The 27,310-nt window shown below is 39.2% G+C and overlaps 1 protein-coding gene across 1 annotated transcript; it reads right to left on the reverse strand.

Annotated features, from left to right (window-relative positions):
- On the reverse strand, positions 1-27,310 carry opn7b (opsin 7, group member b). The gene is given in 7 exon segments (XM_059652648.1): positions 1-570; positions 2,498-2,636; positions 2,638-2,830; positions 5,345-5,472; positions 7,868-8,030; positions 9,530-9,573; positions 27,225-27,310. Coding segments are annotated over 7 exon segments (1,323 nt in total).

Below are 27,310 nucleotides of genomic sequence, written 5' to 3' on the forward strand. Positions count from 1 at the left end.
TTATAATAGTGATATATTAGTTCCTGGTTTGATGGGAAGTTTGTCTATTGTGACCTCAACATGTCCAGTCGAAGATGTCATGTTTGTAGTCTGCATCACAAAGGTTGTAGTTTTCATATGACTATGTGTTGTACTAATATCACTTGAAATATCAGTGTTTGCTCCTGGACTCTGAGATCTTGGACAGTTACTGAAACTTTCAAATGTGTTACTGCATGTGTTGTAGGCATCCCGCAGATCCACAAATCTATTTGTAAGTTTGCAAGAATTCAACATGATCTGGTCGCAGGCTGATTTTAAGGACAGGTCTGATGCTCTCTTGCAGGGTTGACTCTGCCAGCTGCACAGATTGAGTAAATATGCCATGTCTTTGTTCAAAAACTTTCGAAAGTTTGGTTTAAACAGCAGATGGACAACTGGGTTATATAACATAGATGATTTTGCAAATATAGCAGACAGAGCAAACGCTAGTGGTGGAACCTTGTCAGCGTTCCCAAATGCAGCCCACATTGACGTAACCGCATATGGAGTCCATGCTGCTAAGAATCCAATGCACACAGCCACACTTAACTGTAAAGTAATGAAAAGTCAACTGTTACAGATTTTATTTCACACTCATAATGATTGTGACAAAAATGAAACATTTTTCATTAAGACTGGTGTTAACATTTTTAACTCTGTTCAGTAACCATCCAGCTTCCTTATTCCAAATTAACATGGTACAATCGTAACAGAATTTTGGCAATTGACAAATAATAATGAATAGGTAGTTGTCAAAATCAGACAGGTCCTGATAACATTTTTGACATCATTAGACATCTTACATTGTCCAAATCAGAGAGGTTGTTTTGAGCTTTTAAGGAGAACTGTCAAGGAGGAAAGCTTCCTTTGATGGAGAGAAAAAGCAAGAAACTGCTTCAGTATAATATTACATACGCCTTACTGCTCACTTATGCAACAGTCTGAACTATCCAGCTGAATCTTATTGATTGCTGATGAGTTCAGCTGCATCCCATTTCAGTGAGCAGGAGGATTTCGAATGGCTTATTCATAGTGGCCAATTAACAGGACAATGTGATAATAAAGTGTGAAGCTGGATGAACACAGCAGGCCAAGCAGCATCTCAGGAGTACGAAAGCTGACGTTTCGGGCCTAGACCCTTCATCTCTGAAATGTCAGCTTTTGTGCTCCTGAGATGCTGCTTGGCCTGCTGTGTTCATCCAGCTTCACACTTTATTATCTTGGATTCTCCAGCATCTGCAGTTCCCATTATCACTGATACAACCGGACAGAGTGATACTGCTATTTAAATAAGGACAATAGCGTACCTCCAAGGGTTGTTATTCCAATCAGAAAGTCAGCAGGTTGGCTGCCTCAGCAGCACTACTATGAGCAATGTTGATTACTCAGGCAGCAACTCCAAGATGGGGGTGCATCAATCTCTGAGGAACCTTTGAAAATATTTTCCTATTTGTTCTGTTCAGTGATGTTAGTGCAGAGCTCTGGAGCAGATGGGACAGGAGCCCAGGCCTCCTAACTCAAGGATAGGGACACTACCACTACTTCACAAGATCTCTGCCAGGAACCTTTAAAGAGCATTGAAGTAGATTTTGGCAAGTTGTGACCTGGTCTCACCGGTTTTGATATGGTGATGGTGAGGGGAGTGGAGGATGGTGAAGTGTTGGCAGAGTGTATTTGTGGAGTGCCTGTAACGAAAATGCATCACCAGAACTAGGATACTGATTGCTTTTGTTTGTTAAGCATAACTTTTGTTATTTAATAAATAGTCTTGTGACACCAGCAGCATGCGTACAATTCCTGCACTGGCTGTGAATGACATGAAGGCCTTCCCTTTTGAACGCCTCTCTTTCCCGGAGGCATGGTGACCCCAAGGTTAAACAATCAACATGAGTCACCTCTCTCTAATGAGAGAGAGCAGCCTGTGGTCCACTGGGACTATGACAAATTTACCTTATTTTAATCTTGATAAAAATGCATCGAGTGTCTGCTTTAGTTAGTTATTTCAGTTATTTGAAAGATCCCCTCTGAACACCTTCTAAAGCAATGATAACAGCAAGTTGAGGTCACATGGCTGTACCACATCATTGAAAGGTTTTTTCTTGTGCTGCAATGGAAATTTGCTGATCAATCTTCACATAGTGCCATTATGATGGGATCTGTAGGTGTACTAATGGAGCTCCACTCTTACTGGGAAGAGCCCAAAGCATTGCACAAAGCCTTGTACGAAGCTGGCATGAAGCTCCTCCATGACATTTTTTGACATTGCACACAGGCAAGGAGGCAGGTTCCCCAATGCATCAAACATTTTATTATGCAAGAAAAAAGCTGATAATGAGCCCAGGTCATGTCCCAAATCTCTCCCGCCACAGTTCAATCTAACACTGACTTTAATTACCACAGATCAGAGTTTCTAGCTAAGTTGTTCTCTTGTTCCCATGAAGTAATTAAAAATACCATAAAGTATTTCCAGGTTTACCTTTACAATTAGATTGTGAGCATTGCTTGAGATTGTTTGTGGTGATACATGCTGTTGCACTGCTCTCCTTGATCCATTTATAGTTAACAGGATGAGGACATATGATGTAATGATTATACTGCAGGGGAAGACATAGCAAGACAAAAAGTACAACAATATAGGACACTGCATTGGAATGTGTAGTTGGTGCTTTCCAGTCAATGCAACAAGCAGTCCCATATGGCTCCAGTCCATAATGACCCCAATTTGCAAGAGGAGAGATGGCAAATATGGAAGCATATGCCCAAGCAAAAGTCATGAGGAGAAATGCATATTCTGATGTAAATCTGTTGCCTATTGTAGAATAAAAATGTAAAAACATTTGATTAGAAGCAAACCAGAAGTACTAATTACCAGAGCTCAAAAACATTTTAGCAAATGGAAAGATAAATCAAAACCCAATCCGTCAGAGATGACATGCAATTTATTCCCTTGTGGACTGTTTGCCACCTTTTTGCTTTCGGCAAGGAATATATTATGCAAATACTACATCAACCCCCAGAAAAGTTCCATTTCAGCATATTAATCAAAAGCTAAATTCAATCCCAGGCAGCTCTATTCAAAGGAGATGCTATAGTTTTTACCCTGACTCCCATAACCACTTTAGACAACTACTGCATGAAGGACACTAGTCAGGCCTCACTAACATGTCTTCATCAAGGTGGCATCATGTTTAGATCTAGGACAAGATGGCAATACCTTGGGAATTGTTAGGGGATAGCAGGGAGGACCACACAAATTAGCCCACTTTTCCACTTTTGGAGAAGTCCTATAGTATTTCCATTTAAAAATTGCTGATTAGTTCACTCCAAGCCAGTAGCACTATTGTTTACTTCATGACCTTTCCAACATATGTTCCCTCAAATTTCTCTGAGCTGTACTGGGTGAAGCTGGTGCATGGCATACTCAGCCCAGTATAAATGCATCTTGCATGTGTGGCCTATGTGCAATAATGAGGCACCTGTCTGCACGAAAGATCCCACCAAGCTCCTCAAACTCCAGGTCCAACAAAGTAGTTTAAAATGGCCTGACCATTCAGTTTTCAGACTCAGGTTGAAGCTGCCGTGGACACTCTACTCATATCCAAGGTAAGATGGCATTAATATCTACCAGAATGACATCCCAATTTGCACAGATCATGTTGCACTCAAGAAGGTGCGGCATACACTGCAAGATCAGTCTTTTTAAAATCGGAATTGAGTAGGAACGGAGCGAGTTCTTCACCCACTCCAGTTTAACTACCTGTCTGCCCTTGCAAAACTTGAGAAGGGGAATTGAAATGAATTATTCAACTCTTCAAGCCTGTTTTGTTCGTTTTAACTGATGTAGTGTTTCAAAATCACTACAGAAACTTGAGAACAAATTGGCAGAAACACGAAAATTGCCTGCCTTATGCAAATAACTGGTTGCTGTGCTGGCTGCTAAGTTTCTTGAATGTTGTAAATATATTCAGGGAAGAATGATGGAATGAATCTATTTTTGTCTTCCATGTAGCTGTATGCTGTAACATTGGCCCAGAAGTAAGGATGTTAGTTAGAATTCTTCCTCCACCCATCAACTCCAGTTATTTTGTACGACAAACTGCTGGAAAAGTGAATCAAAAATGAGGCAACCAAGTGAATGTGGTATGACAAGGTGCAGAGCTGGATATACACAGCAGGCCAAGCAGCATCAGAGGAGCAGGAAAGCCTACATTTCAGGTCTGGACCCTTCTTCAGAAAATGAAGACTTCTTCAGGGACTTCACTCTCCAAATGAATGTGGTGCTTGGAATGCAATGAAATTTAAGGTCAGAGCAAGAAGCAAAGTAAATTAGAGAGTAAGGGGTATGAGAGAGTCAAGCTACATGAAGAGAAATAAAGGAAATGAAAGAGAATGGATTAAGGGGGGGGGAGGAGAAAAGAAGTGAAAAAGGTAAGTTTTTTCTTTAAGGCATTTACTATTTAAAACCTCAAAGCACAATTTACTGCTGATGGAACACTATTTACAGTTTCAGAATTCCGTCACTGGCCACCAGAGTTGAATGGCACACTTGGGCCATAAATCATGTAATCTTGACAACATGAATTGTGAGCCCTAACTGATTGTTACGAGATTAATTTGTATTAATGACTGCATTAATAACCAACAGTTGCATGATAGACAATAGCAAGGCCAATAGCAAGGTAACAAATTCTTTTTTGGAGTTGTCCAGACATGACATATCTCTTCATTGTCCAAAATGATGGATCTTCTTAGAGTCTAGTCATGGCAGTGAAAAGAAATGATAGCATTTTCTAGCAATTTCTGGGCCATTCTTAACTTAGTTAAAACATTACTAAGGTTCAATGCATAATTTCTATAATTATCTTTGGATGATGTAGATTGTTTGGGTTATTGTAACAGATAAACATTAATGTTGTTAATATGTCATCCTATTTGAATTTGGTTTTCCAATTAGTGGCATTCTTGTGTCATTTGTGTTTGCATAGACTTACACAGAGGTGTTATTACAGAGGGTCTGGACTTGCTTTGTAATATTGATGTACTTGAGGGGAGATAAATAAGTATATGAGAGGGAGAAACAAATAGAAAAATATACTGGCATTATTCAAAGAAGCAGAGTGAAAAGAATCTCAATGTGGAGAATAAATACTGTTAGAGTGTATTTGGTTAGAATATCTATATCTGTGCTTTAAGTTCTATATTTTTTTCTGCAGAAGAAGCAGTCTACGGTTCATGTATAATTGCAAATGTTTATTAAATTACTTTTGGAATCAATATATCTTGTAAAAATTAAGTGATGAAAAAGGAAAAATTTGGAACTTACCATATGCAGGGTAACAAACCTTAATGCAGCAGACCACACCCAACACTGTCAGGTTAGTAAGACTGCAGATACCAAATAAAACACCACAAAATGCATAATAGATACATGTTCCATGACCAAACAGCCATCTGGAAGAGAGATCACTGCATTAGTTATCCTGTAAGACTAGACAGACAAAAATTAAAGTATCCTTCTGTCCTGTGTTCAGGTGATAAAGACTCATCTAAATGCTTCACATGGTATGTTGAGATATATATGCGAATTATTTTAATTTAGTAAAGCTCAAATTTGCTTTTCACAACTTCTAAACATTTTTGAACTCAACTTGATGACTGGCCCTTCATTTTCAACACTGAGCTTATGGTGGAACTAGAAAATATTTGACATTCAGAGTCAAATTATATTCATTCAGATTTCCTCCTCAGTATACTATTCTGTCACATCTTATTTCTTGTTAAGCATTTCTGTAACCCAATATTGCAAAAAATTGTCTTGCTCCATTCCATTGCCAATTAATTTATACATCCAGATCTCATTCAAATTAGTTTATTTGAAATGTAATTCTTAATTCTCTCATTCATCCACTTATCAAGAGATCTTCTTTGAATATTTCAAACAAGAACCACATATGAAATGTTTCAAAAAAAATTAAGGATTTATGGAAAAGGATTTATAAAAACATTTTATCCAGTAATAACTTTGTAAACAGACCTCTATGATAATATTTCCTTTTTCCTAACTTGTAAAAAAGCTATAGGATATTTGCAAATTGGGATTAAAACATTGATCAGAATGGTATAGTGATGGTGGTTCCATGAAAATTTTAAGAAGACCACCTAATGTTGAATATGTATGATTCAGTAACAGGCTAACAAATCAGCTAACTAGGATGTGTGAGAAATCTTCATGGACATAAAACTATTTCAGGAGGCGTAGTTTGTAATTGAAAATTGTAGCTTTAGACATCTCTTAAAAGAGAATCACTCATTTTATGATTGTTGACAAACTGAAAACTGCTTCTTTAAACTGTTTTTGATTAATTCATGGGATGAGGACATTGCTGGCTGGGGCAGCATTTATTGTCCAGTTTAATTGCCTTGAACTAAATGGCTTACTAGGCCTTTTTAGAGGGCAATTAAGAGTAAGCTATATTGCTGTCAATCTGGAATTACATGTAGGCCAGACCTAGTAAAGAAGGCAGATTTTCTTCCTTGAATGACTTCAAACAATCTTGGTTATATGGCCACCATTAGGCTAGCTTTTCATTTCAGATTTTTATTGAACCCCAATGTGATTCAAACAAATACCTCCAGAACATTAGCCTGGGACTGTCAATTACTGGTCCAGTAATGTTAACACCATGTCACCACCTCCTCAAATTACCAGAAAATATTTGGTTGCTTAAGGGCTAACTCATGGACTGATTGTGTAACTTTGATAAAAAGAGTCAGAAAATCTATTGTCTGCATATTCTTCTTGTAATACTTGAGTTTGTCTCCCAAAATCTGTTACAAATGCTTAAATTAAGGAAATTTTCTCTCTATTTGTACACAAATACTTCAAAATTGCCCTTTCCCTCAGCTCCCCGAAATACCAAAATTTAAAATAATCATCTTTATGCTTCAACGTTATCATGCCCTTACCTTCCCTTGCACCTATAACTGCCTTTAGCCCTCTGACAGGCACAAATCCTCAAGAAAATGTAGTCTCTCTAGTTTTGGCTGTCCGAATATCCATCTGCATCCTTTCATGCCATAATTTTAGTTCACTGCATCCTACTTTCCGGAATTATTGCTCCTCTTTTAAACCCAATTCATTGACTACCTTTTGTTAATCAGTCCTCCTAATTTTTTCAAATAAGTCAATTTCTCCTCAATTCCAAGCAACACTTCTATTAGCCCAACAACAACCAGTAGAAATTGATCAGCAACAAACCTGAGAGTGGTTAATGGTGCCTTTAAATAATACTGATGATACTTCCTTCCTGCTGTTGAATGGATATTTAGCTGAGTGAGGTGACAGGGTTAGCTAGAATGTTGATGTCAAAAATAATACCACGTGCCACAGTCAAAACAGCTTTACGTGCTGATTGATTGACATCACACCCTGTCTACTCTGTACGTACTGGTCAGGTATAGTCTTAGCAAAATCAAACCCAGTGTGGCCTGCTCCAGACTGAGTGCAAATGGTGTGGATGTCAGTCTGGAAGTAAAATAACACCCATGGTGTCAAAGAGGCAGATGCATTTTTTCGGTTTAAAACTCAACATCTCAGATGTGTTTTGTGAGGTATTTGTTTTGTGGTGTGATTTTACCTTGGAATTGACTTTCCTGTTCCTCCAGAAGATGACATTTTGGAGGATTTTGTGTTATATTTACAGAAGAAAAATTTCAACCAAATCTAATTAAATTGCACAATATAACATCAGTAATTTTTCTTACCTATTTCTTGTTGATCCTTACATTGCTCACGGCAATAAGTGAAATTGAATTTGGTATGAATTAATGTGTGTGTTTTAATTACCTGTGTGCAAAAGATGATGGTATGGCAAGTGGTAATAGAGTTACTATCATTCCAAGGTCACTGACAGCTAGGTTTACAATGAAATATTCAGCAGGTTTAAGGGTGTGCCTTTTCCGGTATGCTACAAACAAGAGAACGCTGTTTCCAAACATGGATAAAACACCTGTGAAAACACAGTTTTTTAAAAACAGTTAATACTTAAAGCATTTTACATGGGAATATCTACTCCTCATACTGACAGAATTCCAAAGTAAAAGCACTTGTCTCAAAACATCTTACGGTTTATGCTTGCCCATGAATTACGTTTTTCTTTAAAAGACATAAATTAAACTACCACCAACTGCTAGGCCATATTTATATTTACATTTCTCACATAGAAAGTTCATATCTAACTTTTCTGGTTTTTGATAAAAGTAATGAACATTATACAGATTGTGCTATTTCTTGGTTTGACCATCAGATGAATGTAATGAGTTGCATTTTCAATGGTAATAATCAAGAATATTATCTCTTGCTGTAAATTGTTTTGGTAAACCTAAGGCCGAATTCTGCTGTCTGCAAATAAAGTCATTAAGTCACACAGCATGGAAACAGACCCTTCGGTCTAACTAGTCCGTGCCAACCATAATCCCAAATTAATCTGATTGCACATGCCTGCTTCTGACCCATATCCCTCCAAAGCTTTGAGAAATTCTGTGAATTGCTGCTAGTGACAGTCCACTCCTCCAAAGGCTGTATTTTTGCATTCTTCGGAAATGGAATTAGCAAATCAATTATTGATTTAGTATGAATTTAAACCAAAATCAACGATTCCTATTGTAAAGACTGACATAAAAGTTAAGACATCTTCCATTGCAAGTAATTGAGCTTTTAATTCCATATTGTCAGAATTCTGAACAACCTCTCTTGCCCTGAAAAAAAAATAAAGCATTAAATCTGATTTCTTTAGAAGAAAATATAGTTCTCAATGTATGCTCCATGAGGATCTTTCACTTCCAGTTGGTCTATGTACTGGCCCAAAATACACGTAACATGTGGAATGACATTGTCAAGGGCAGATAAGAAAGCATGTTAGGACCTTCATTCTTTTCAATAGTGTGAAGTCACATGACCAGGCTGACTCCCACTTGTGTGGCATGAGTTATTAACAGTGCAAGAAATATCAGTATGTTTACAAGTGAGGTTTTTGTTTTTATTTCAATATCCAATCAGACAATTAGATTTCTACATTAGAGTAGATAATGTAATTGGTTTTCTGCTTTGTCAGTAAAGAGAATTCCTCAACCTGGTTAGTTACTTAATCTCTGCTGCTACCGATCCTGTTATAGATCTGCTGAAGACTGCTGAATTCAAATTGACAATAAAAAGGAGAAAGGCTGAACTCTGGAGTCTATCAAAGCTTCGTGGTCAGCTTTTCTTAATATTAATGTGAGTACAATGCACTCACTGCTGACTGCAAAATCAAATAAAGGAGAAGGAAAAACAACGAAACAGGCAGCAGGAAAGAATATTTTGTGTTACTGAGAGGATTTCAGAAGAAGTCCATCATTAGAGTTCAGTAGTTCTGTTGTCCTGCAGCACAAAACATATTTGTGCCTTAAATGTTTTCCAACAGCACCCTGCACCCAAACTAAGAGATTGTCACTATCATATTGGATTGACAAAACACACTGAATATATTCCTGAGATAGTAGGGACTGCAGATTCTGGAGAGTTCTGAGATAACAAGGTGTAGAGCTGCATGAACACAGCAGGCCGAGCAGGAACAGAGGAGCAAGAAGGCTGACGTTTCGGGCCTAGGGCCTTCTTCAGAAATTCCTAGAGGTTTCAAGACAAAGGTCTCCCAGCCAAAACAGAGATGTATAATTAAACAGGCTTTACACCATTTCCAACATTTCTGTAAATAAAAATGAGAAGGCTGAAATAAAATGATAAAGAAAGTTTTTACAATGCACCTAAGAATTTTCCTCAGGTTTTTTCCAAGAAGTAACCAGGCCTTGTTGCTCATTTCCTGCAGATGCCAGTATAATCCAGGATGTTTGGTGGATCAGAGGCATAGGCTGAAGTCAGGAAGACAGGGATCTACTAGGTCTCTCATAATGGAAATTAAGGAAAGAAGAAAAGAAAATCCACATTTTATAAATATGTTGATCCCTGTCCAAAAAGAATAATGAATTCAGGCTGTTTTGAGCTTTCAAACTGAAACTTCAGAAAATATACAAATATAAAAAATGCACCAGCTTTCATTTTCTATGTCTTCTATTCCATTGTATATTATATGAAAATAGTGAGGGATAAAATCTTAATTAAATGTTGGAATAGCTAATAATGTTAACTCACTGCAACACTTTCATCAGTTTGTCACGTGATGTTCACCACCAAACAGGATGCTGTCATTAAGCCCAAAAATTTTGTCTGCTAGTCGCATAGTGAGTAAGGCAATGTATGAATTTCCATAGTTGTATAGTTCTAGGTATGTAAGTATGTATTCAAAAGATTGCCAGATAGTGAGCAAAATATCCTGTTGATTGTTCACAACCAGCAGGGTACTAATCATACTCAAACACCCTGCACTTGCGAAATTCACACATTACTTGTGATCCTATAAATGGACAATACAATATTTGCTGAATAATCCCAGGTGGGTGAAGAATTATATTCAGTTTACAACTGTTATCTGTGCTTGCAATGTGATGCACTTGCATACCCTGCTATCTATATATATATTAGTACACAGGGCCGTGTACTTGGCAGGCAGAGGAACAAGTACATGTACAGCACCTACTTCAACTCAGCAACAATACTGGAGAATATTATCATGAACCTAATAGTCAAAGAAAAGTATCAACCTCAAACAGCCCAAGAAGTGGTAGTTCAATTACTGCAAATAGCTAATAAAATGTGATCTAGAGAAAATATTATGCTTAGGTACAAATTTAAACCTACGGATAGTATTAAGATTCCCGCATACACCAACAAATTTAAGAAGAGATATGAAATGCCCACGGTCCATTACAATGGACCATAAGAAAGATTTCACATTTTCAGACTTATACTGTGACAAACATAGTAAAATAAGTGTAGATAATGAATTAAAACAGACAAAGAGTTGGAGAAACAACAAGTTAGGCAACATCTATGGGGAGAGAGATGCAACATTAAAATTTTGAATCCAGTGTGGCTCTAAGATGCGACTTTATGACTCTAGCCACTGATGCTGCCAGTCCGGCTGAGTTTCTCCAGTATTTTCTGTTTTTATTTCAGATATGTAGCATCTGCAGCATTTTGCTGTTTTAGACTACACATTACTTTGGAGATAACTAAATAACCAGACTACCAAAAAGGTACACTCTAGTAAGTTCTTAAGACAACAAAAAACCCATGCTGCCTTTATATATTAAACTGCATGCTCCATAGCTATGTAGTCATGAACTGAATTAAATTTAATAGAAAGTTCTTCCTTGTTCATACAGGACGCATTTTCTTTAATTTCCCATGGTGAATCTTGTAGCGTCTTTTAAGGAGAGTCTGTTTCAGCCAAACCTTTGAGCATAATTGGTTGGACTTCCCATTGCAAGGTATCCTTTCGTGATTGGACAAAAAAATTACAAAATGGTAACAAAAATAGACCATTTGTCCTCTTCAGCCTGCTCTATCGTTCAATTAGATCTTTTCCATTTTAAATCCATTTTAAAGTCCACATTCCCTTCCTACAAGACTACTACTGATCCCGTTGCTAAGAAGAATTTGTTCACCAGTCTTAAAAATATTTAATTACATTGCCTCCACTAACTTCTGAAGCAAAGACTTCCAAAGTTTCACACCCTGTTAGAGAATTTAAAAAATCTCTTCATTTCCGTTCCAAAGTCAGCACTTAAAATTTTAAAACAGTACCCCCTAGTTCTGGGCTGACTAACAGAGGTGAACATCTTTCCCACATTCAACTTTTCAAGATCATTCAGTTTCTTAAACATTAATTACCCATTTACATCCTTCACTAAAGAAAGAGACCGAAATTGCACATTGTATTCAAGATACAATCTCAACATGCCAAGTGTAACAGAAACACAACGGCCCAGCTTTTATTCCTTTCATAAAAAAAAGACAGCATTCCATCAAATTTCTCAATTGTGTGTTACACCTACGTACTAGCTTTGTGTGAGTCATGAGCAAGAATACCCATTTTCCTCTGTACCTTGGAATAGCTCAGTCATTCTCCATGACGCTTGACCCATTCTGTTACAATAGGTTCTACCACTCGATGCCCAACAATTGGAAAATCTATTACAAAATGTGCAACATTTGAATTCACTAGATTCAAAATTAACATATTAAGACAGCGTGACAGAAAAAAAAAATTGCCGTGTATGTGAAAGACTGGAATAAACACTATCAACCATCAGGAATTTAGTTCAGCAACAAAACAAACGTCCACCACTGAAATATAAAGGATCATCCATTCTATATCAATGGAAACCATTTGAACGCAAAGCGTCTTGCCAGAAATCAATGTAACCCGCTGACCAGGACACCAGAGTCTATACACATGCCACTACGATAAATCAATACACCCATTTGCTTGTCTGGAAGAGATTGGATAAATGCAACCACTTAGAGTTTGATAATATATGCAAGATTTTTATGTTTCTTTCACCTTTGTGTATCTTCCTTGTGTTTCAATTTCACCAGACTGCACTGAGCATAAGTCTAAAGTGGCCAGAAGCAAAAATCACAGATAGAACATTGTATTAACAGCTTAAAATAGGGATTCTATGATTCAGGGCACATGATGCTACGTTTTTGTGGAATGAGGCCAGTCATAAAATTCTCAAAGCATTTTATTATCACAAATATTGATGCATATTCCTGTAAGTCTTTAAAAAATTGAATTTAAAGCTTATTAAATTATTTGCTGTTTTCATCTTTATTTCTATTGTTTCTTTCCCTTTGCTTGTATTAATTTCCCTGTTTATCCCAAATAACTTCTATTTCTTCCTTCTCCATTCTTTGCTATGCTTCCTGAACCTTTCTTCATATTATTTTCCTTGTCTATTCTGCATCTCTCTTCCTTTATTTCTATGACTTCTACTTTTCCCTCCTTCACTTCTGTTTCTCTCCCTTTTAGTTTCAAGTTGGTCTCGCTTCCTTTTTCATTGTCTCTTTTATTGATCCTTCACCCTTTATCTTCTTTGCATTTTTAGACAGACTGCTTGTTCTGAATGATCATAAAGTCACTAGGGATTTGGAGCAAGAACGTAAAGGGAGACAAGAGCTGATTTCAAATGGTGCTGGTTTCTCGTAAGCTGATAACTGTAAGTGAAAACCTGGCATCTATTTGGGCTGAAGTATTGATTTAAGTTAGTTTTTTAAATTGAACTGAGTCAGAACTTGGAAGTCTTCTTGGGCCTGTTGTTAGGGTTGGAGATAGATTCATAGAGTCTTACAGCATAGAAAGAGACACTTCTGCCCAACTCGTCAGATATCCTAAATTAATATAGTCCCATGTGCCAGCATTTGGCCCATATCTCGCTAACCCTCTCCTATTCATGTACCTGTCTAAATGTCTTTTTGAATGTTCTAACTGTACCTGCATCTACTTCTTACTCTGGCAGTTTATTCCACGTACACACCACCCACTATGTGAAAAGATTGCCCCTCAGATTACTTTTAAATCTTGCCTTCTCACTGTAATCTAATGCCCTTTACTGTCCCAACTCATATACTCAATGGCCTGACCAATGAAGGCAAGCCACCACCAAAGACACCACCCTGTGTACCTGTGATGCCACCTACAAGGAATTATGCACCTGCACCTCTAGGTCTCTCTGTTCGACCACATTCCCCAGGTAACTACAATTAATCCTGCACTGGTTTGTAATACCAAAATGCAACACCTCACATTTATCTAAATTAAAATCCACCTGCCACTCCTTAGCTCAGTGACCCAGCTGATCAAGATTCCATTCCGGTCTCAGATAACCTATTTCACTTTCCACTGTACCACCGATTTTGGCGTCATCTACAAACTTATTAACATGTTTCCTAGATTCTCATCCAAATGATTTGTAAAAATGGCAAATAACAGTGGACACAGCACCAATCCCTACAGAACACCATTAGTCACAAGCCGCCAGTTATCACACTCTGTCTCATACCATCAAGCTAGTTTTGTATCTAATTGGCAAGCTCTCCCTAGATTCCATGTACTCTAACTTACTAATCAATTTACCAAGCAGAACCTTGTCAAAGATCTTACTAAAGTCCATGTAGGCAATGTGTATTGCTCTACCCTCATTTAAGTTCTTGATCACATCCTCAAAAATCCCAATCATGTTAGTGTGACATGATTTCCCATGCACAAAGCTGAGCCCTAATCAATCCTTGCCTCTCCAAATACATGTACATCCTATCTCTCAGAAACCCCTCTAACAATTTACTGACCCTTGACGTCAGATTCTCTGGTCTGTAATTCCCTGGCTTTTCTTTGCGTCTTTTCTTAAATAAAGGCACAAGGTTATCCACCCTCCAGTCCTCTAGCACCTCACCTGTGGGATAAGATGATACAAGAATCTCTGCTAGGGGGTCCTACCTTCCCACAATGTCTGATACACCTGGTCAGACCCTGGGGATTTATCTTGCTTGATGCATTTTAAGCTCTCCAGTACATCCTCTTCTATAAAGCAAACAATTTTCAAGACATCACTATTTGTTTCCTTAAGTAGCCTTGCTTTAATGTCTTTCTCCACAGTAAGTGCTGACACAAAATATTCATTTAGTATTTTATGGCTTTACCCTAACAGGCCACAGCACTGCCAACAGGTTCCAAAGCAGAGTACCTGTTTGAGAAGGAGATGGCCACTGGGAACTCCTGCACTTCTTTCCTGAGTCTATTACTTTTTCTGATGGCCTCCCATTCCCTTTAAGCCTGTGTAATCCTCACAGTAGAGAGGAAAAGCCAAAAAAACTGAACCTAGCAACATGCTGCTAGAGAGACAGAACTCAAGCTTCTGCAGCAGCCAAGAGAGCTGTATCTAGCTGCTTCAACTTCAAATAAACCTAACTTTAACAACTAAAAGCAAAATTAAAGCTCTGGGTCTGTGTGAGCCTGACTCCACCCACTCATGCTTCCTTTATCTAATTAAAACAAAACAAAGCTATTTAATCTGCTGTCCATGCAGCAGACACCTTGACACCAGGTTGAAAACACTCCTCCTCAAGAGAATCAGCATAGAACAAATCCTTCTTAAAGACACATATCATCACAGTAAGGAATGATGAAATGTTAAGGAATGTGAAATTTCACTTACTTTAGGATTTGGTGATATCACGTAAAATAGCTAGGGTAAACTACTTTCTTAAAACAGATGTAGCATGAACTGACAATGGGGGGATTTTGCCAATGATAAATTTAAGATATGTGGGGGAAAAATAAACATCTTAAGAATGAACACTATAGTGGGATGTCCATTTAAAAATGGGGTTTGTGAGAGAAATCATGTTGCAATTGATGAGGTGATTCACAAAATCTTAGCTGACCAGCCAAGTTGTAAACTAACATTTCCCCTAACGTGGGCAATCCGTACAAAGAATTCACTTATAACGATTCATGGATGCAGTCTATATTATTTCTGGGGGAAGAAATGTAAAAATACCTTCTGCAAAGTGTAATTGACCTCCAACTTGAGAAGGGACAACATGTGGCTCCAGTTTTTTCTGAGGATTTGAACATCCTGAGTGCAACAAGAAGGACAACTATAAAGGCTGAAGTTGTAGAGACAATTCGGCATCACTTAGAGGCCATCAGAGATAAATTAATGTCCAGAGGAATTGGCACATTACAAAGTGGAGTACAATAAGAGTGGAAATGCTTGGAATTAGTGACAGGCAATGATAAAGAGCAATTCTCTCTCATGGTAACCAAATTGTTCGAGTACATTCTTCAAGGTTATTTGGTTCTGATTAAATACTTCTGAATCTGAACATGTAACAGAATTTGAGAAGCAACATTGACTTCAGAAACGTATATAATGGACAGTTATAAGAGGATAGATAATGAGATGGAGAGTATGGACTAAGTGATAGTAAAGCAATAGTATAAAACTTTTTATCTCAATGAAAAGCTACTAAAAGCTGGCCCATGAGTAACAAAAATATGAGAAGGGACCAGTAAGTAGAGGGATGCCACCATTACAGGTAGAGCAGGAAAAAAGTCAACGGCAAATTCAAAAACTGGTTAAATATACAAAATGAGGGGCAAAAAATAAACTAGATGGATTAGCAAAGTTAGATAATAATATCAACACATGATGAGGTACTTAGATCTCCAGCAAAGGCCTAGAAGTAATTACAGCTCTAGGAAAAGATCAGGAATTAGCAACAGTACTTCTGATGATGGATGGGAAAAATTATGTGGCAGTAGTCCAGAACAGATCTGAGATCAAGCAGAGGCATTGATTAACAAGAACCAGGACCTTAGAACAGGATAGGAATGCCATGAGAAGTAGACACTTATGAATAAGGAGTTTTAGTGACTAGTGATAAGTTAGAAGCTAAATTAGAAGATAAGGAACGCAAAACAAAAGGAGTTAGATAATTGGAAGAAATGTGGTGTATACTCGTAAGTGCTAGACAGGGGAAAGCCAGCTTCATCATACAAGTTGGCATGCAAAGAGGAAGTAAATCCACAATGGGATGCTCAAGGCTAAAGACAGACTAGTAGCTTGGAATTTCAAAGAAAGACTTGAGGTCCAAGATGTCAGAGTGGATTCCCCCATTGCAGGAAAAATGATCCTTAAGGTTTCTCACATAACACAATATTTCTATTATTGTACGATAATTGATATAAAACTTACACTTTTGAAAGGAGACATTTTCAAATGAAGGGATTTTGAAACCTAAAAAAGTGGGTGATATAGAAGTGTAGCTTCAGAAATCAAACAAATGTGTTTACGGGGTCATTGACGCATGTATAGTATTTCTCAGTTAGATCCATTCTTCTGAAAATATATGGTATTCAGTTGAAAGCAGACCCAGCAATGATCTACACTTACCATATATATAAAAAAATTGGAATTAAGAATCTTCGATAGAACCATTGTCAATTAGTGGGAAAACCCACTTTTTGGCTCACCAGTATCCTTCAGGCAGGGAAATGTGACATCCTTACCTGGTCTGGGCTACATGTGACTCCAGACCCACAACAATGAGGTTGACTTTCAACTGCCTTCTGAAATGCCTAAGCAAGCCACTCAGTTGTATCAACTGCTGCAACATCTCAACAAAGAATTGAAACTGGATGACTATCTGGCATCAACCAAGGCACCAGAAAAAAAATCAGTACGAACAGCCCTGTTAACCCTGCAAACATCTGGTGTAGGGCGCCAAAATTTGGAGAGCTGTCTCATAGACAAACAACTACCTGATATAGTCATACTCATAGAATCATATCTTACAGAAAATAACCCAGACATCACCATCACCATCCCTAGATATCTCCTGTCCCACCAGCAGGACAGACCCAGCACAGGTGGCAGCACAGTGGGATACAATGGGAGAGGGTTTCCCTGGGAATCTTCAACATTGGCTCTGGACTTCATGACATTTCATGGCTTCAGATTAAACATGGGCAAGAAAACCTCCTGCTGATTATCACGTACCATCCTCCACCATGAATCAGTACTCCTCCAGGTTGAACAACACTTAGGGAAAGCACCTAGGCAGTAAGGGCACAAAATGTACTGTAGGTGGGGGATTTCAATGTCCACCAGCAAGAATGGCTTGGCAGCAGTACTATGAATCAAGTTGATTGTGCTCTAAAGGCCATAGCTGCTGGACTGAGTCTGTGGCAGGCAGCGAGAGAACCAACAAGAGGGAAAAACATACTTGACCTTGTCGTTACCAATGTGCCAACTGCAGATGCATATGTCCATGACAGTGTTGGTAAGATTGACCACCACACAGTCTTGGTGGAGATTCTGTCCTGCATTCACATTCAGAATATTGTTTATCATGTTGTGTGGCAATGACAACCATGCTAAAAAGGACTAGTGACTCAAGATTGAGTATCCATGAGGCGTTGAGAGCCATCAACGGCAGGAAAATTGTACTCTAGCACAATCTGTAACCTTATGGCCCAGCATTTCTCCACTCAATTATTACCAGCAAGTCAGAGGATCTGTCTTCGTTCAATGGAGAGTGCAGGAGCATATGCTAGGAGCAGAACCAGGTATAAAAATGAGGTGTCAATCTCATAAAAGTACCAAACAAAACTGCTTGCATGTCAAACTGCATAAGAAGTAAGTGAGGGACAGAGCTAAGCAATCCCATGACCAACGGATCAGATCTGAGCTCTGCAGTCCTACCACATCCAGTTGGGAGTGGCGGTAGACAATTAAACAAGGAACTGGAGGAAGGGTCTCCTCAAATATCCCCCGGTTCAAAGATGGAAGAACCCAACACATCAGTGCAAAAGATAAAGTTGAAGCATCTGTAATAATATTCTACCAGACGTGCTGTGTGGATCATCCATCTCTGCCTCCTCCAGTTGTCCCCAGAATCACAGTTGCTAGTCTTCAGCCAGTTCCATTCACTCCATGTGATATCAGGAAACAGTCAGAGGCACTGGATACTACGAGCTCTGACAACATTCCAGCAATCATGCTGAAGACTTGTGCTGCAGAACTTGCCACTCCTCTAGCCAAGCTGTTTCAGTACAGTTACAACACTGGCATCAACCCATCCATGTGGAAAAGTATCCTGTACACAAAAAGCAGGACAACTCCTACCCAGCCAATTACCAGCTCGTCAGCCTACTCTCGATCATCAATAAAGTGATCAAAGGTGTCATCAATATTGGTCTCAAGCAGCACCTGCTCAGCAATAACCTGCTCAGTGACGCCCAGTTCAGTCTCTGCCAGGGCCACTCAGCTCCTGATCTCATTACAATCGTGGGTCAAACATGAACAAAAGGGCTGAATTCCAGGGATGAGTTGAGAATGACTGCCCTTGTCATCACCATTCTGATTCAGAAATATTCTGCTGCTCCTTGCATTGTTGCTGTGTCATAATCCTGAAATTCCAACCCTAGCAGCATTGTGGGTCAAGCTACAGCAAGTGGATTGTAGCAGTTCAAGAAGGCAGCTCATCACCACCTTCTCAAGCGCAAATAAGAACTGGCAATACATGCTAGCTAGCCAATGATGTTCATGTTCCATGAGCAAACAAAAAGAAGAGAAACTAGTAAGTATCTTTATGATGCACTACAACGATTTTATGTAGGGAGTTTCTGTGAAATTTGAGCAACATGTGATAGATGAAAAAAAAAGAAAATTTAAGACTGGAAGCCAGGCTTTGGGGCCTTTAAATTTATAGAGTTAGATATTAAGCAGAATATTTTGGGAGTGACCTTGAATCAACAATCTTACTTCGAAGATGTTAAATGTATTCAAATGAATCAAGCCTTGATGTATTAATATCAACTAACTGAAGCAAAACATAAATAAGTGTTAATTCATCAATTAAATCTGTCTGTACAGTATATATGTATTATATAGGAGAAACAAACATGCTGCAGTGCCATGCAATTGTCAGGTTAAGGTTGTTCACAGACTCCCCTGCAGCTTCTGTAGCCTCCACATTTCATGTACACATAAGCTATGTCCAATTGCAGTCCCTATTTCACTAGTTCAGGGGACTGCTTCTGGCGTTTTGCTCACATCTGAGCTACATACTCCTGATTGTTGTGCATCTGGTGCAGAGGGGTTGCAAGCAAATTGGACGACTGCCTCATGAGTGGGTACTGGGCCTGGCCAATAACAGGTCCAGACAGTGCACCGTGGATGGGGCTGTTTGATTGGATTCTCACCTCTCTCGTGTGGTTATGTCAAAGTCCCTGGAGAGGGAGCCTATAGCATTGATTTGCACTCTTGAGGTTTTCCATGACTGATCAGCATCAAATGGAATGTATTGTCTCACCCCACAATCAAATTTTAGTTTAACAATTAAGTTGCATTGGAACTTTTCATTTTGTTCGCTTGTTCCTTTAAGGGATTATTGCTCATTAATTTTGCTCATTTGCTTTAATCGACATAATTTAATATATTGTATTCAAAAGAGTATACAGAGAGGAACAGTGTGGATTAGTGTTAGAGAATTATGTGACTATGAAGGGGTCACTAAATTCTCCATCAGAGAGAGGCTACATGTCTTATTCCATCGTCATCTAAAAATTTGGACCAGTTCAAGTTTTGAACGAAATGATTTAATCCATTTTTACTTTCTTTGCTGATCCAATCATTTAAATTCCACATCAGTAGAATTAACTGCGTACATCTAAATGCCCAATGTAGCTCATTTTGGCATTAACTGCCTCTTACCATACAGGGAATAAATTACTCCAAAAATAATGCCTTCCTCCTTTGATATAGATGACAAAATGCTGTTAGTCTCATCGCTAGTATTTCTCATCTGTAAAGGAAGGTTACATATTTTTAAGTAATTAGTTATTCCAACATGACTTCAACCCCTTTTGAATATTAACAAATTACTCAAGAAAAATTATACTAATTACTGAGGAAAAGTTAGACAGTAAATGTTTCAATTATCTTCATTCAGCCCTTTTAACGCTAAAGCACATGGAAAATAAATGTTCTTTTACAATCCTGGCTGTTCTAATTGTCATTTAACCAGACAACAGCATGTGGCAGGAGTGCTTGTGCTGCTTCTAATTGGAATTGTTTGGGGGACATTTTATTATTTTTGCTCAGAGTAGGAAATAAACAACTGGATAACCAAATGAACAACAAGGTAGTGTGTTAGATGTAGTTAACGTGATGTGGTTGATGTAGTGTGTGATGTAGCCCACCTAACCTCCTGTCTATTAAACCTCAAATATTCCCAAGGAATGTGGATGCTCAACAGATACCTGGCTACATTTTTTTCTCATTTCTGCCCAAGGAACGGAGCATACCTTCGATGAATAAAAAAGTAAAATAAGGCCCATGATGTGTGCAGTCATCTTGTTAAAGTAACAGAAAAAATAAGCCTAAAGGATGTGAAGTTCATCTTGGGCCATGTGGGCAAAAGCATAATAGCATCCTATTTCACAAATTGCCTGACTTTAGAAAGAACGTAACGTAAAATAGTTCACAAACTTGTGATTATGCATTTGTTGCTATTACCCGTAATGGACTTCACCTACAGAATGTGTTGATGGGTCAAACTTACAGCAATTTCTTGATTTCCTGCCATAAGTACCATGTTTGGGCTTAAGAACTTGAATTGTTTTGTCGTGATGGTGACCCTGTCATGATCCTTAAGAATGTGCAGCTGGTAAAGCACTGCAGGTCAGACAGCATCCAAGGAACAGGGAAGTCAACATTTCAGGCCAAAAGCCTTCGTCAGGACTGAGTAATCCCGAAGAAGTTTGATGACCTGGTTATATTTTTTCATTGCTGTGGAAATGTGGCATTGTGATCATCAGTACTACATCTTGGATACTGCACCAGATAACTTGATGCCCATATTTTGCTAAGTCTGAGGTTTCAAGAGCTGGATGCCTGATAAGGAAGACTGCCTGATAAAGGCTGCCCTCTATGACTGCTGGTGATGATATTGTTAGACAACCCGATACTCAGGTGGAGCTTAGGTGCAATGCAGCCCATTATTCAATCGGGTCCAACATGGAGCAGCTAATAGGCTTCTTTGAGATGAAGTTCTAATGCTTGGATAGGTCTGGAGATGCCTTTAATGCTGTTCCCTGCACAACTGAAGCAGGGAGAAAGGCATGTGGAGGATGTTGAAGAGCTAGGAGAGTTGCAGCAATATCCTAAGGAGAAAGATGATGACATTGAGCAGGAGAAACACCACCTTCACCGTGATAAACCAATGCAATGTCACATGCAACAAGCCAGACAGAACTGAATTGATACCCACTTCCAATAGATCTGAGTTGGGTGAAGTTATCATTCATTAACTATAACTTTGTTGTAGTTTGAAGCGCTCATAGCTCTTCTTTCGTCCCAAAAACAAATGCAGCATTTTTGTCTTTCTTTTTTCCTACATTTTTCTTGCAGTTTAATAAAAGTTGACATTAACAACTGTTTGAAAGCTTTATAACATCTGGTTCTCCCACATTCAACAATAGTACGATGTTATGCTATATTATGATAGGCATTAGGGAGAGAGTAGCACTCCTTCATACAGGTTTCTAACATTCTATGATGCTATAGAAGGATAGACTTTGTAGCATTCTTGTACCTGCAACTAATAACAGCCAATCAGACAGGTGATGAGTTAAAGTGCCATTATTTTTATTTCATGTACGATGAGTTATCATGCATGTTATTTCTGTGTCCTTAGAATATTTTAATTTCCCTTGCCCTTCCATTACAACTAGTTCACTCTACAGGTCTGCGGCTGGTGAAGAGAGAGCCTGTATTATGGTGGAGCATATTGACAAAGGAATTTTGGATAGCAGACCCTGCGGACATTTGTTGCTAGGAGGCCCAAACATGGTGAGTGCAAGCTGACCAGAGCCAGGTACTGCTTCCCTGGCTTGAACTTGCACAGGGTGGGATAAATGGTAGGCTGGAGGAAACAGCACCTTTGGAATGTCCTGAGAGGAAGCTTCTGGGGAGAAGTATGTGGTTCCTCCTCTGGCTGGATGTTTACTGGCATCACCTTGTATCATTGTAAGGAAGGAGCATCTACAGTGAGATCAAGGTGGCCCATCCACCAATGCTTTGTGGTTGGTGTTAGCTGCCAATGGTCAAAGTGATGGGAGTGTATGTCTGCATGCGTCTCTGGCAGCCGATGAGCATTCTGCTGGGCCAGGCTCTCCATAGCAGCCACCGATTTGTCCATGGAGACAGTCAAATGCTCACATGTCAGAGTCAACATGGTACTGGCAGCATTGGGTGGATTCCTCCAACCTTCAACCCAGTTTCCCAATAGCTTCCAACAAACCTGCATGTTGCTCCTGTGTCTGTTCTTCTATTTTAATGAAATTATTAATGACCCAATATCACAGGGTCCAGCCTTGCCTGGGGCTGAGCAGGTGCCTGGTCTCCAGCTGTCCTCTAATTGCCAGAGCCCTGGGGCATTTCCCTCTTGGGAAATTTGGAGATGCTGCAATGAGTGCTATCCAGTCTAATCTAAATAAAATACGTACCACAGACAGAATACGTGAGCTGATAGAAGGTATATCAGGTAAACCTTGCCAGTGCATCATTTGAAGGATCTGTGTCTTCTTCCTCAAAGGTGGAGGGGCTGGTCCCAGTGGATAGTTGTGTGAATGCCACTCCCAGAAGACAAGAGGGAATGAGATAAAAATGAAGAACTGCAGATGATGGAAATCAGAAGGAGAAACAGAATTTGCTGGAAAAACTAAGCAGGTCTAGCAGCATCTGTGTAGAGAAAGCACTGTTAATGTTACAGGTCCGGTGACCCTCATTCAGAAGACAGAGAATGAGTTGCACAGTAGCACTTGAAGCTTAGTCATTTTATATCTTCCTCTTTCTGTGGAATGAGGCAAAAAATATTTTCCCTCAGTCTTTTATTTAACTAGCATACAAAATGATGGATGTGCAGGATTTTGAGATTATAGATTGTAAGTTTTGTACAGAATTGCCTGAAATTTCACCATTATTCTGGCAGAAGTCTAATGTATTTACGCCAAACCATTAACACATCAACTAAAAGGGGGGAAGAGGAGTTTCCAGCAAATAAGTCAATTGGTATATCACGTTTCATGTTAGCAAAAATGAGCAATAAGTTAACCGCAGCTAATCATAAGGGGTTGCTAATAGTGGGTTTTTTTCAGGCTGAAGGACTGTGATCAGTGGTGTTATGCTGGAATCAGTCCTGGGCCCACTGTTGTTTATCATTTGTATCAATGACTTGGATGAGAATTTAGGAAGCATGGTTAGTAAGTTTGCAGATAACACCAAATTGGTGGTATAATGGACAGTGAATAAAGTTATCTAAGACTAAAAAGAGATCTTGATTGATTGGGCCAGTGGGTTGAAGAGTGGCAGATGGAGTTTATGTTGGATTAATGTGAGCTGTTGCACATTAATAAGATGAACAAGGTAGGGACTTACACAGTTATGGTAAGGTCCTGGATAATGTTGTCAAACAGAGAGACCTGGGGTGCAGGTACATAATTCTTTGAAAGTTGCATCAGAGGGAAAAGGCATTATAGAGTCATAGTGGCATAGTGATGTACAGCACAGAAACAGCCTCTTCAGCCCAATCCGTCCATACCGACTAGATATCCTAAATTAATCCACTCCCATTTGTCAGCATTTCACCCATATGCCTCTCAATCCTTCCTGTTCATGTACCCATCCAGACGCCTTTTAACTGCTGTAATCGTACCAGTCTCCATCACTTCCTCTGGCAGCTCATCCATGCACGCATCACCCTCTGTGTGAAAAAGTTGCTCCTTAGGTCCCTTTTGAATCTTTCCTCTCTCATCTTAAACCTATGCACACTAGTTTTGGACTCACCCATGCCTGGGAAAAGACTTTGTCTATTTACCCTATCCATGTAACTCGTGATTTTAAAAACCTCTATAAGGTCACTCCTCAGCCTTCGACTCTCCAGTAAAAACAGCCCCAGTCTCTTAAGCATCTCCCTATGGATCAAACCCTCCAATCCTGGCAACATCCCTGCAAATCTTTTCTAAAACCTTTCAAGGTTCACAACGTCCTTCCTACAGCAGGGAGACCAGAACTGCATGCAGTATTCCAATAGTGGCCTAACCAATGTCCTGCACAATTGCAACATGACCTCCCAACTCCTATACTTAATGCACTGACCAATAGAGGCAAGCATACCAAACACCTTCCTCACTCTCTGTGATTCCACTTTAAAGAAACAATGAACCCGCACTCCAAGGTCTCTTTGTTCAGCAATACTCTCCAGGATCTTACTATTAAGTGTATAAGTCCTGCCCTAATTTGTCTTTCTAAAATGTAACACCTCACATTTATGTAAATTAAACTCCATCTGCCACTCCTCGGTCTATTGGCCCATCTGATCAAAATCCCGTTATACTCTGAAGTAACTTTCTTCACTGTCCACTATACCTCCAACTTTGGTGTCATCTGCAAACTTACTAACCATATCTCCCATGTTCAAATCATTCATATAAGTGACAAAATGCAGTGGACCCAGCACTGTTCCTTGTGGCACACCGCTGGTCACAAGTCTCCAATCTGAAAACAACTTACCACTACTGCTCTCTGTCTTCTATCTTCGAGCCAGTTCTGTACCCAGACAGATAGTTCTTCCTCTATTCCATGTGATCTAACCTTGTTAACTAGTCTACTGTGAGGAAACATGTCAAAAGCCTTACTAAAGACCATATAGATTGCATCTAACAATGCCCTCAACAATCCTCTTTATTCTCCTTCAAAAAACTCAGTTGAATTTGTGAGTTATGATTTCCCACACACACAATACCATGCTGACTATCCTTAATCAATCCTTGCCTTTCCAAATATTTGTAAATTAAGAAGGTATTTAGCAATTTTGCCTTCATTGCTCAGACTGTTGAGTATAGGATTTGGGACGTTATGTAGTGATTGTATATGATGCTGATAAGATCGCTTTTGGCATACAGTTCTGGTCACCCTGCTAATAGGAAGGACATTATTAAATTGGCGAGGGTGCAGAAAAGATTTACAACAATGTTGCCGAGACTGAAGGGTTCAAGTTATGGGAGCAGCTGAATAGGCTGGGACTGCTTTCACTGTAGTGTAAGAAGTTGAGAGGTGGCCTTATATAGGTTTGTAAAATCATGAGGGGCATAAGGTAGATAAGGTGAATAGCAAAGTTCTTTTTTCTCTAGGGTAGAGGAAATTCAAAATGAGAGGGCCTTATTATCATTTATCCATCTCAACAGACTGAAGCTCATTTGTGCCCTAATTGAAAGGACATTGAATTTCAGAGAATTCACCATTGATTAGCTCACGTAGGTATAAAGGGCAGTGGGATTTGCCTTCATCACTGGGCTCCATCAGCTGCAAGGGCTTTTCAAATGCAATCCTGTAGCCAACAAGACTCAACAGCAGTTAGGGGACTTCATAAAAGGGAAGGAATTCCAGTACACAAGTATAAGAAGCAATTCTTCTGGATCTATGCACAGTATCAGGCCAGTAGCCATCACTAGGTAATTGCAGGTGCCCCAGCTAATCATGCTCTTGGATGGATTGCAGGGGCACAAAGATTAGTCTTTGAAGAAATGGCTGTTAAGACCGAGACCAAACCTATTGCAACAAAGTGAGGAAAGGAAATTGGCTCCCTTCTCTTTAAACTACTCCTGATCTATTACAACAAAATGTATGTTTCCTTTTAGCAGGTAGCCAACACACTTCAATTAAAATGTAGCTTCCTCGAAAATTAGGAAGCCAATTAAGGTTTTTCTTCAGTGAAAGAAGAGGATTGGTATTACCTACTAATCTCAAGAAAAATAATAATGAAAACATAGCATTAATTAATCGCACAAATGAAGAAAAGTTTTAAAAGGGGAAGTGTCTGTTACAGACAGGGAGAATGGATGTTGAATAGTAAACAAGTCCTTACAGTCCTTGAGGCATTAGGTTCTTAACTTGACACCACAACTATTTAATAGTTTAGTGGAATCTACCAATCTCAATGAATTCTCAGTATCAGGCTGCCTTCCAAATTTGCCTTTTGACTGGGCTTTGTAATCTGAGAAACTAAGACAAATAGGCTGAGAGAGACACAGAGAGAGAGAGAAAAAAAACAAATTCCAGCTCTTACTCACACAAACTCACTGGAAGGGATTTTCCATGCAGCTGTAATCTCATCCAGATCACCCGCCTGGCCCTTCTTTTTATGAAAGGAAAAGGGAAAAAACAAAGTGTATTCAGGAGATTATGCTCAGGGCTCCCTCTGAAGAAAGGGGAAGAGGAAATCAAGTTTCACACAGCACTTGGGTGCAGGGGTCGGGTTTGGGTGTCAGGCTGCAGGAGATGTTGCGTTCCGGAGGGTGGGTGTGCGATCCCATGGCACAGTCCTCTGGCGTGAGTGTTGGGTCCCTGAGGTGGATAGCTCATACCTGGGGAAGGGAGGGATGATTTCTGAGGTGGACAGTTGAGTGAGTGTTGTGGGGTCAGCAGGATGGTGAATGTGATCCTTATGGTGTCAGGTTGCAGGCCAAGGGCCGCAGATCAGGGTCTGCGGGGTTAGGATTGTAAATGATCTAGGACTGGTGCAGTTTTGGGTGTGTGGACTAATTGTGGAGTCAGGTAAATAGTTACTCAGGAGTTAGGATATGTGCTTAATTGTCTAACTTTTCCTGACTAATTATAATGAATCATAAACACACCTTCTCTGGGACGGTGCAAATCCAAGATGTATCACCCAATTTATCACTTGAGCATCAGAAAACCATTCATCATTATGATCAAACAT

This window comes from Stegostoma tigrinum, chromosome 19 (genome assembly GCF_030684315.1).
Source record: "Stegostoma tigrinum isolate sSteTig4 chromosome 19, sSteTig4.hap1, whole genome shotgun sequence".
NCBI lineage: Eukaryota > Metazoa > Chordata > Chondrichthyes > Orectolobiformes > Stegostomatidae > Stegostoma > Stegostoma tigrinum.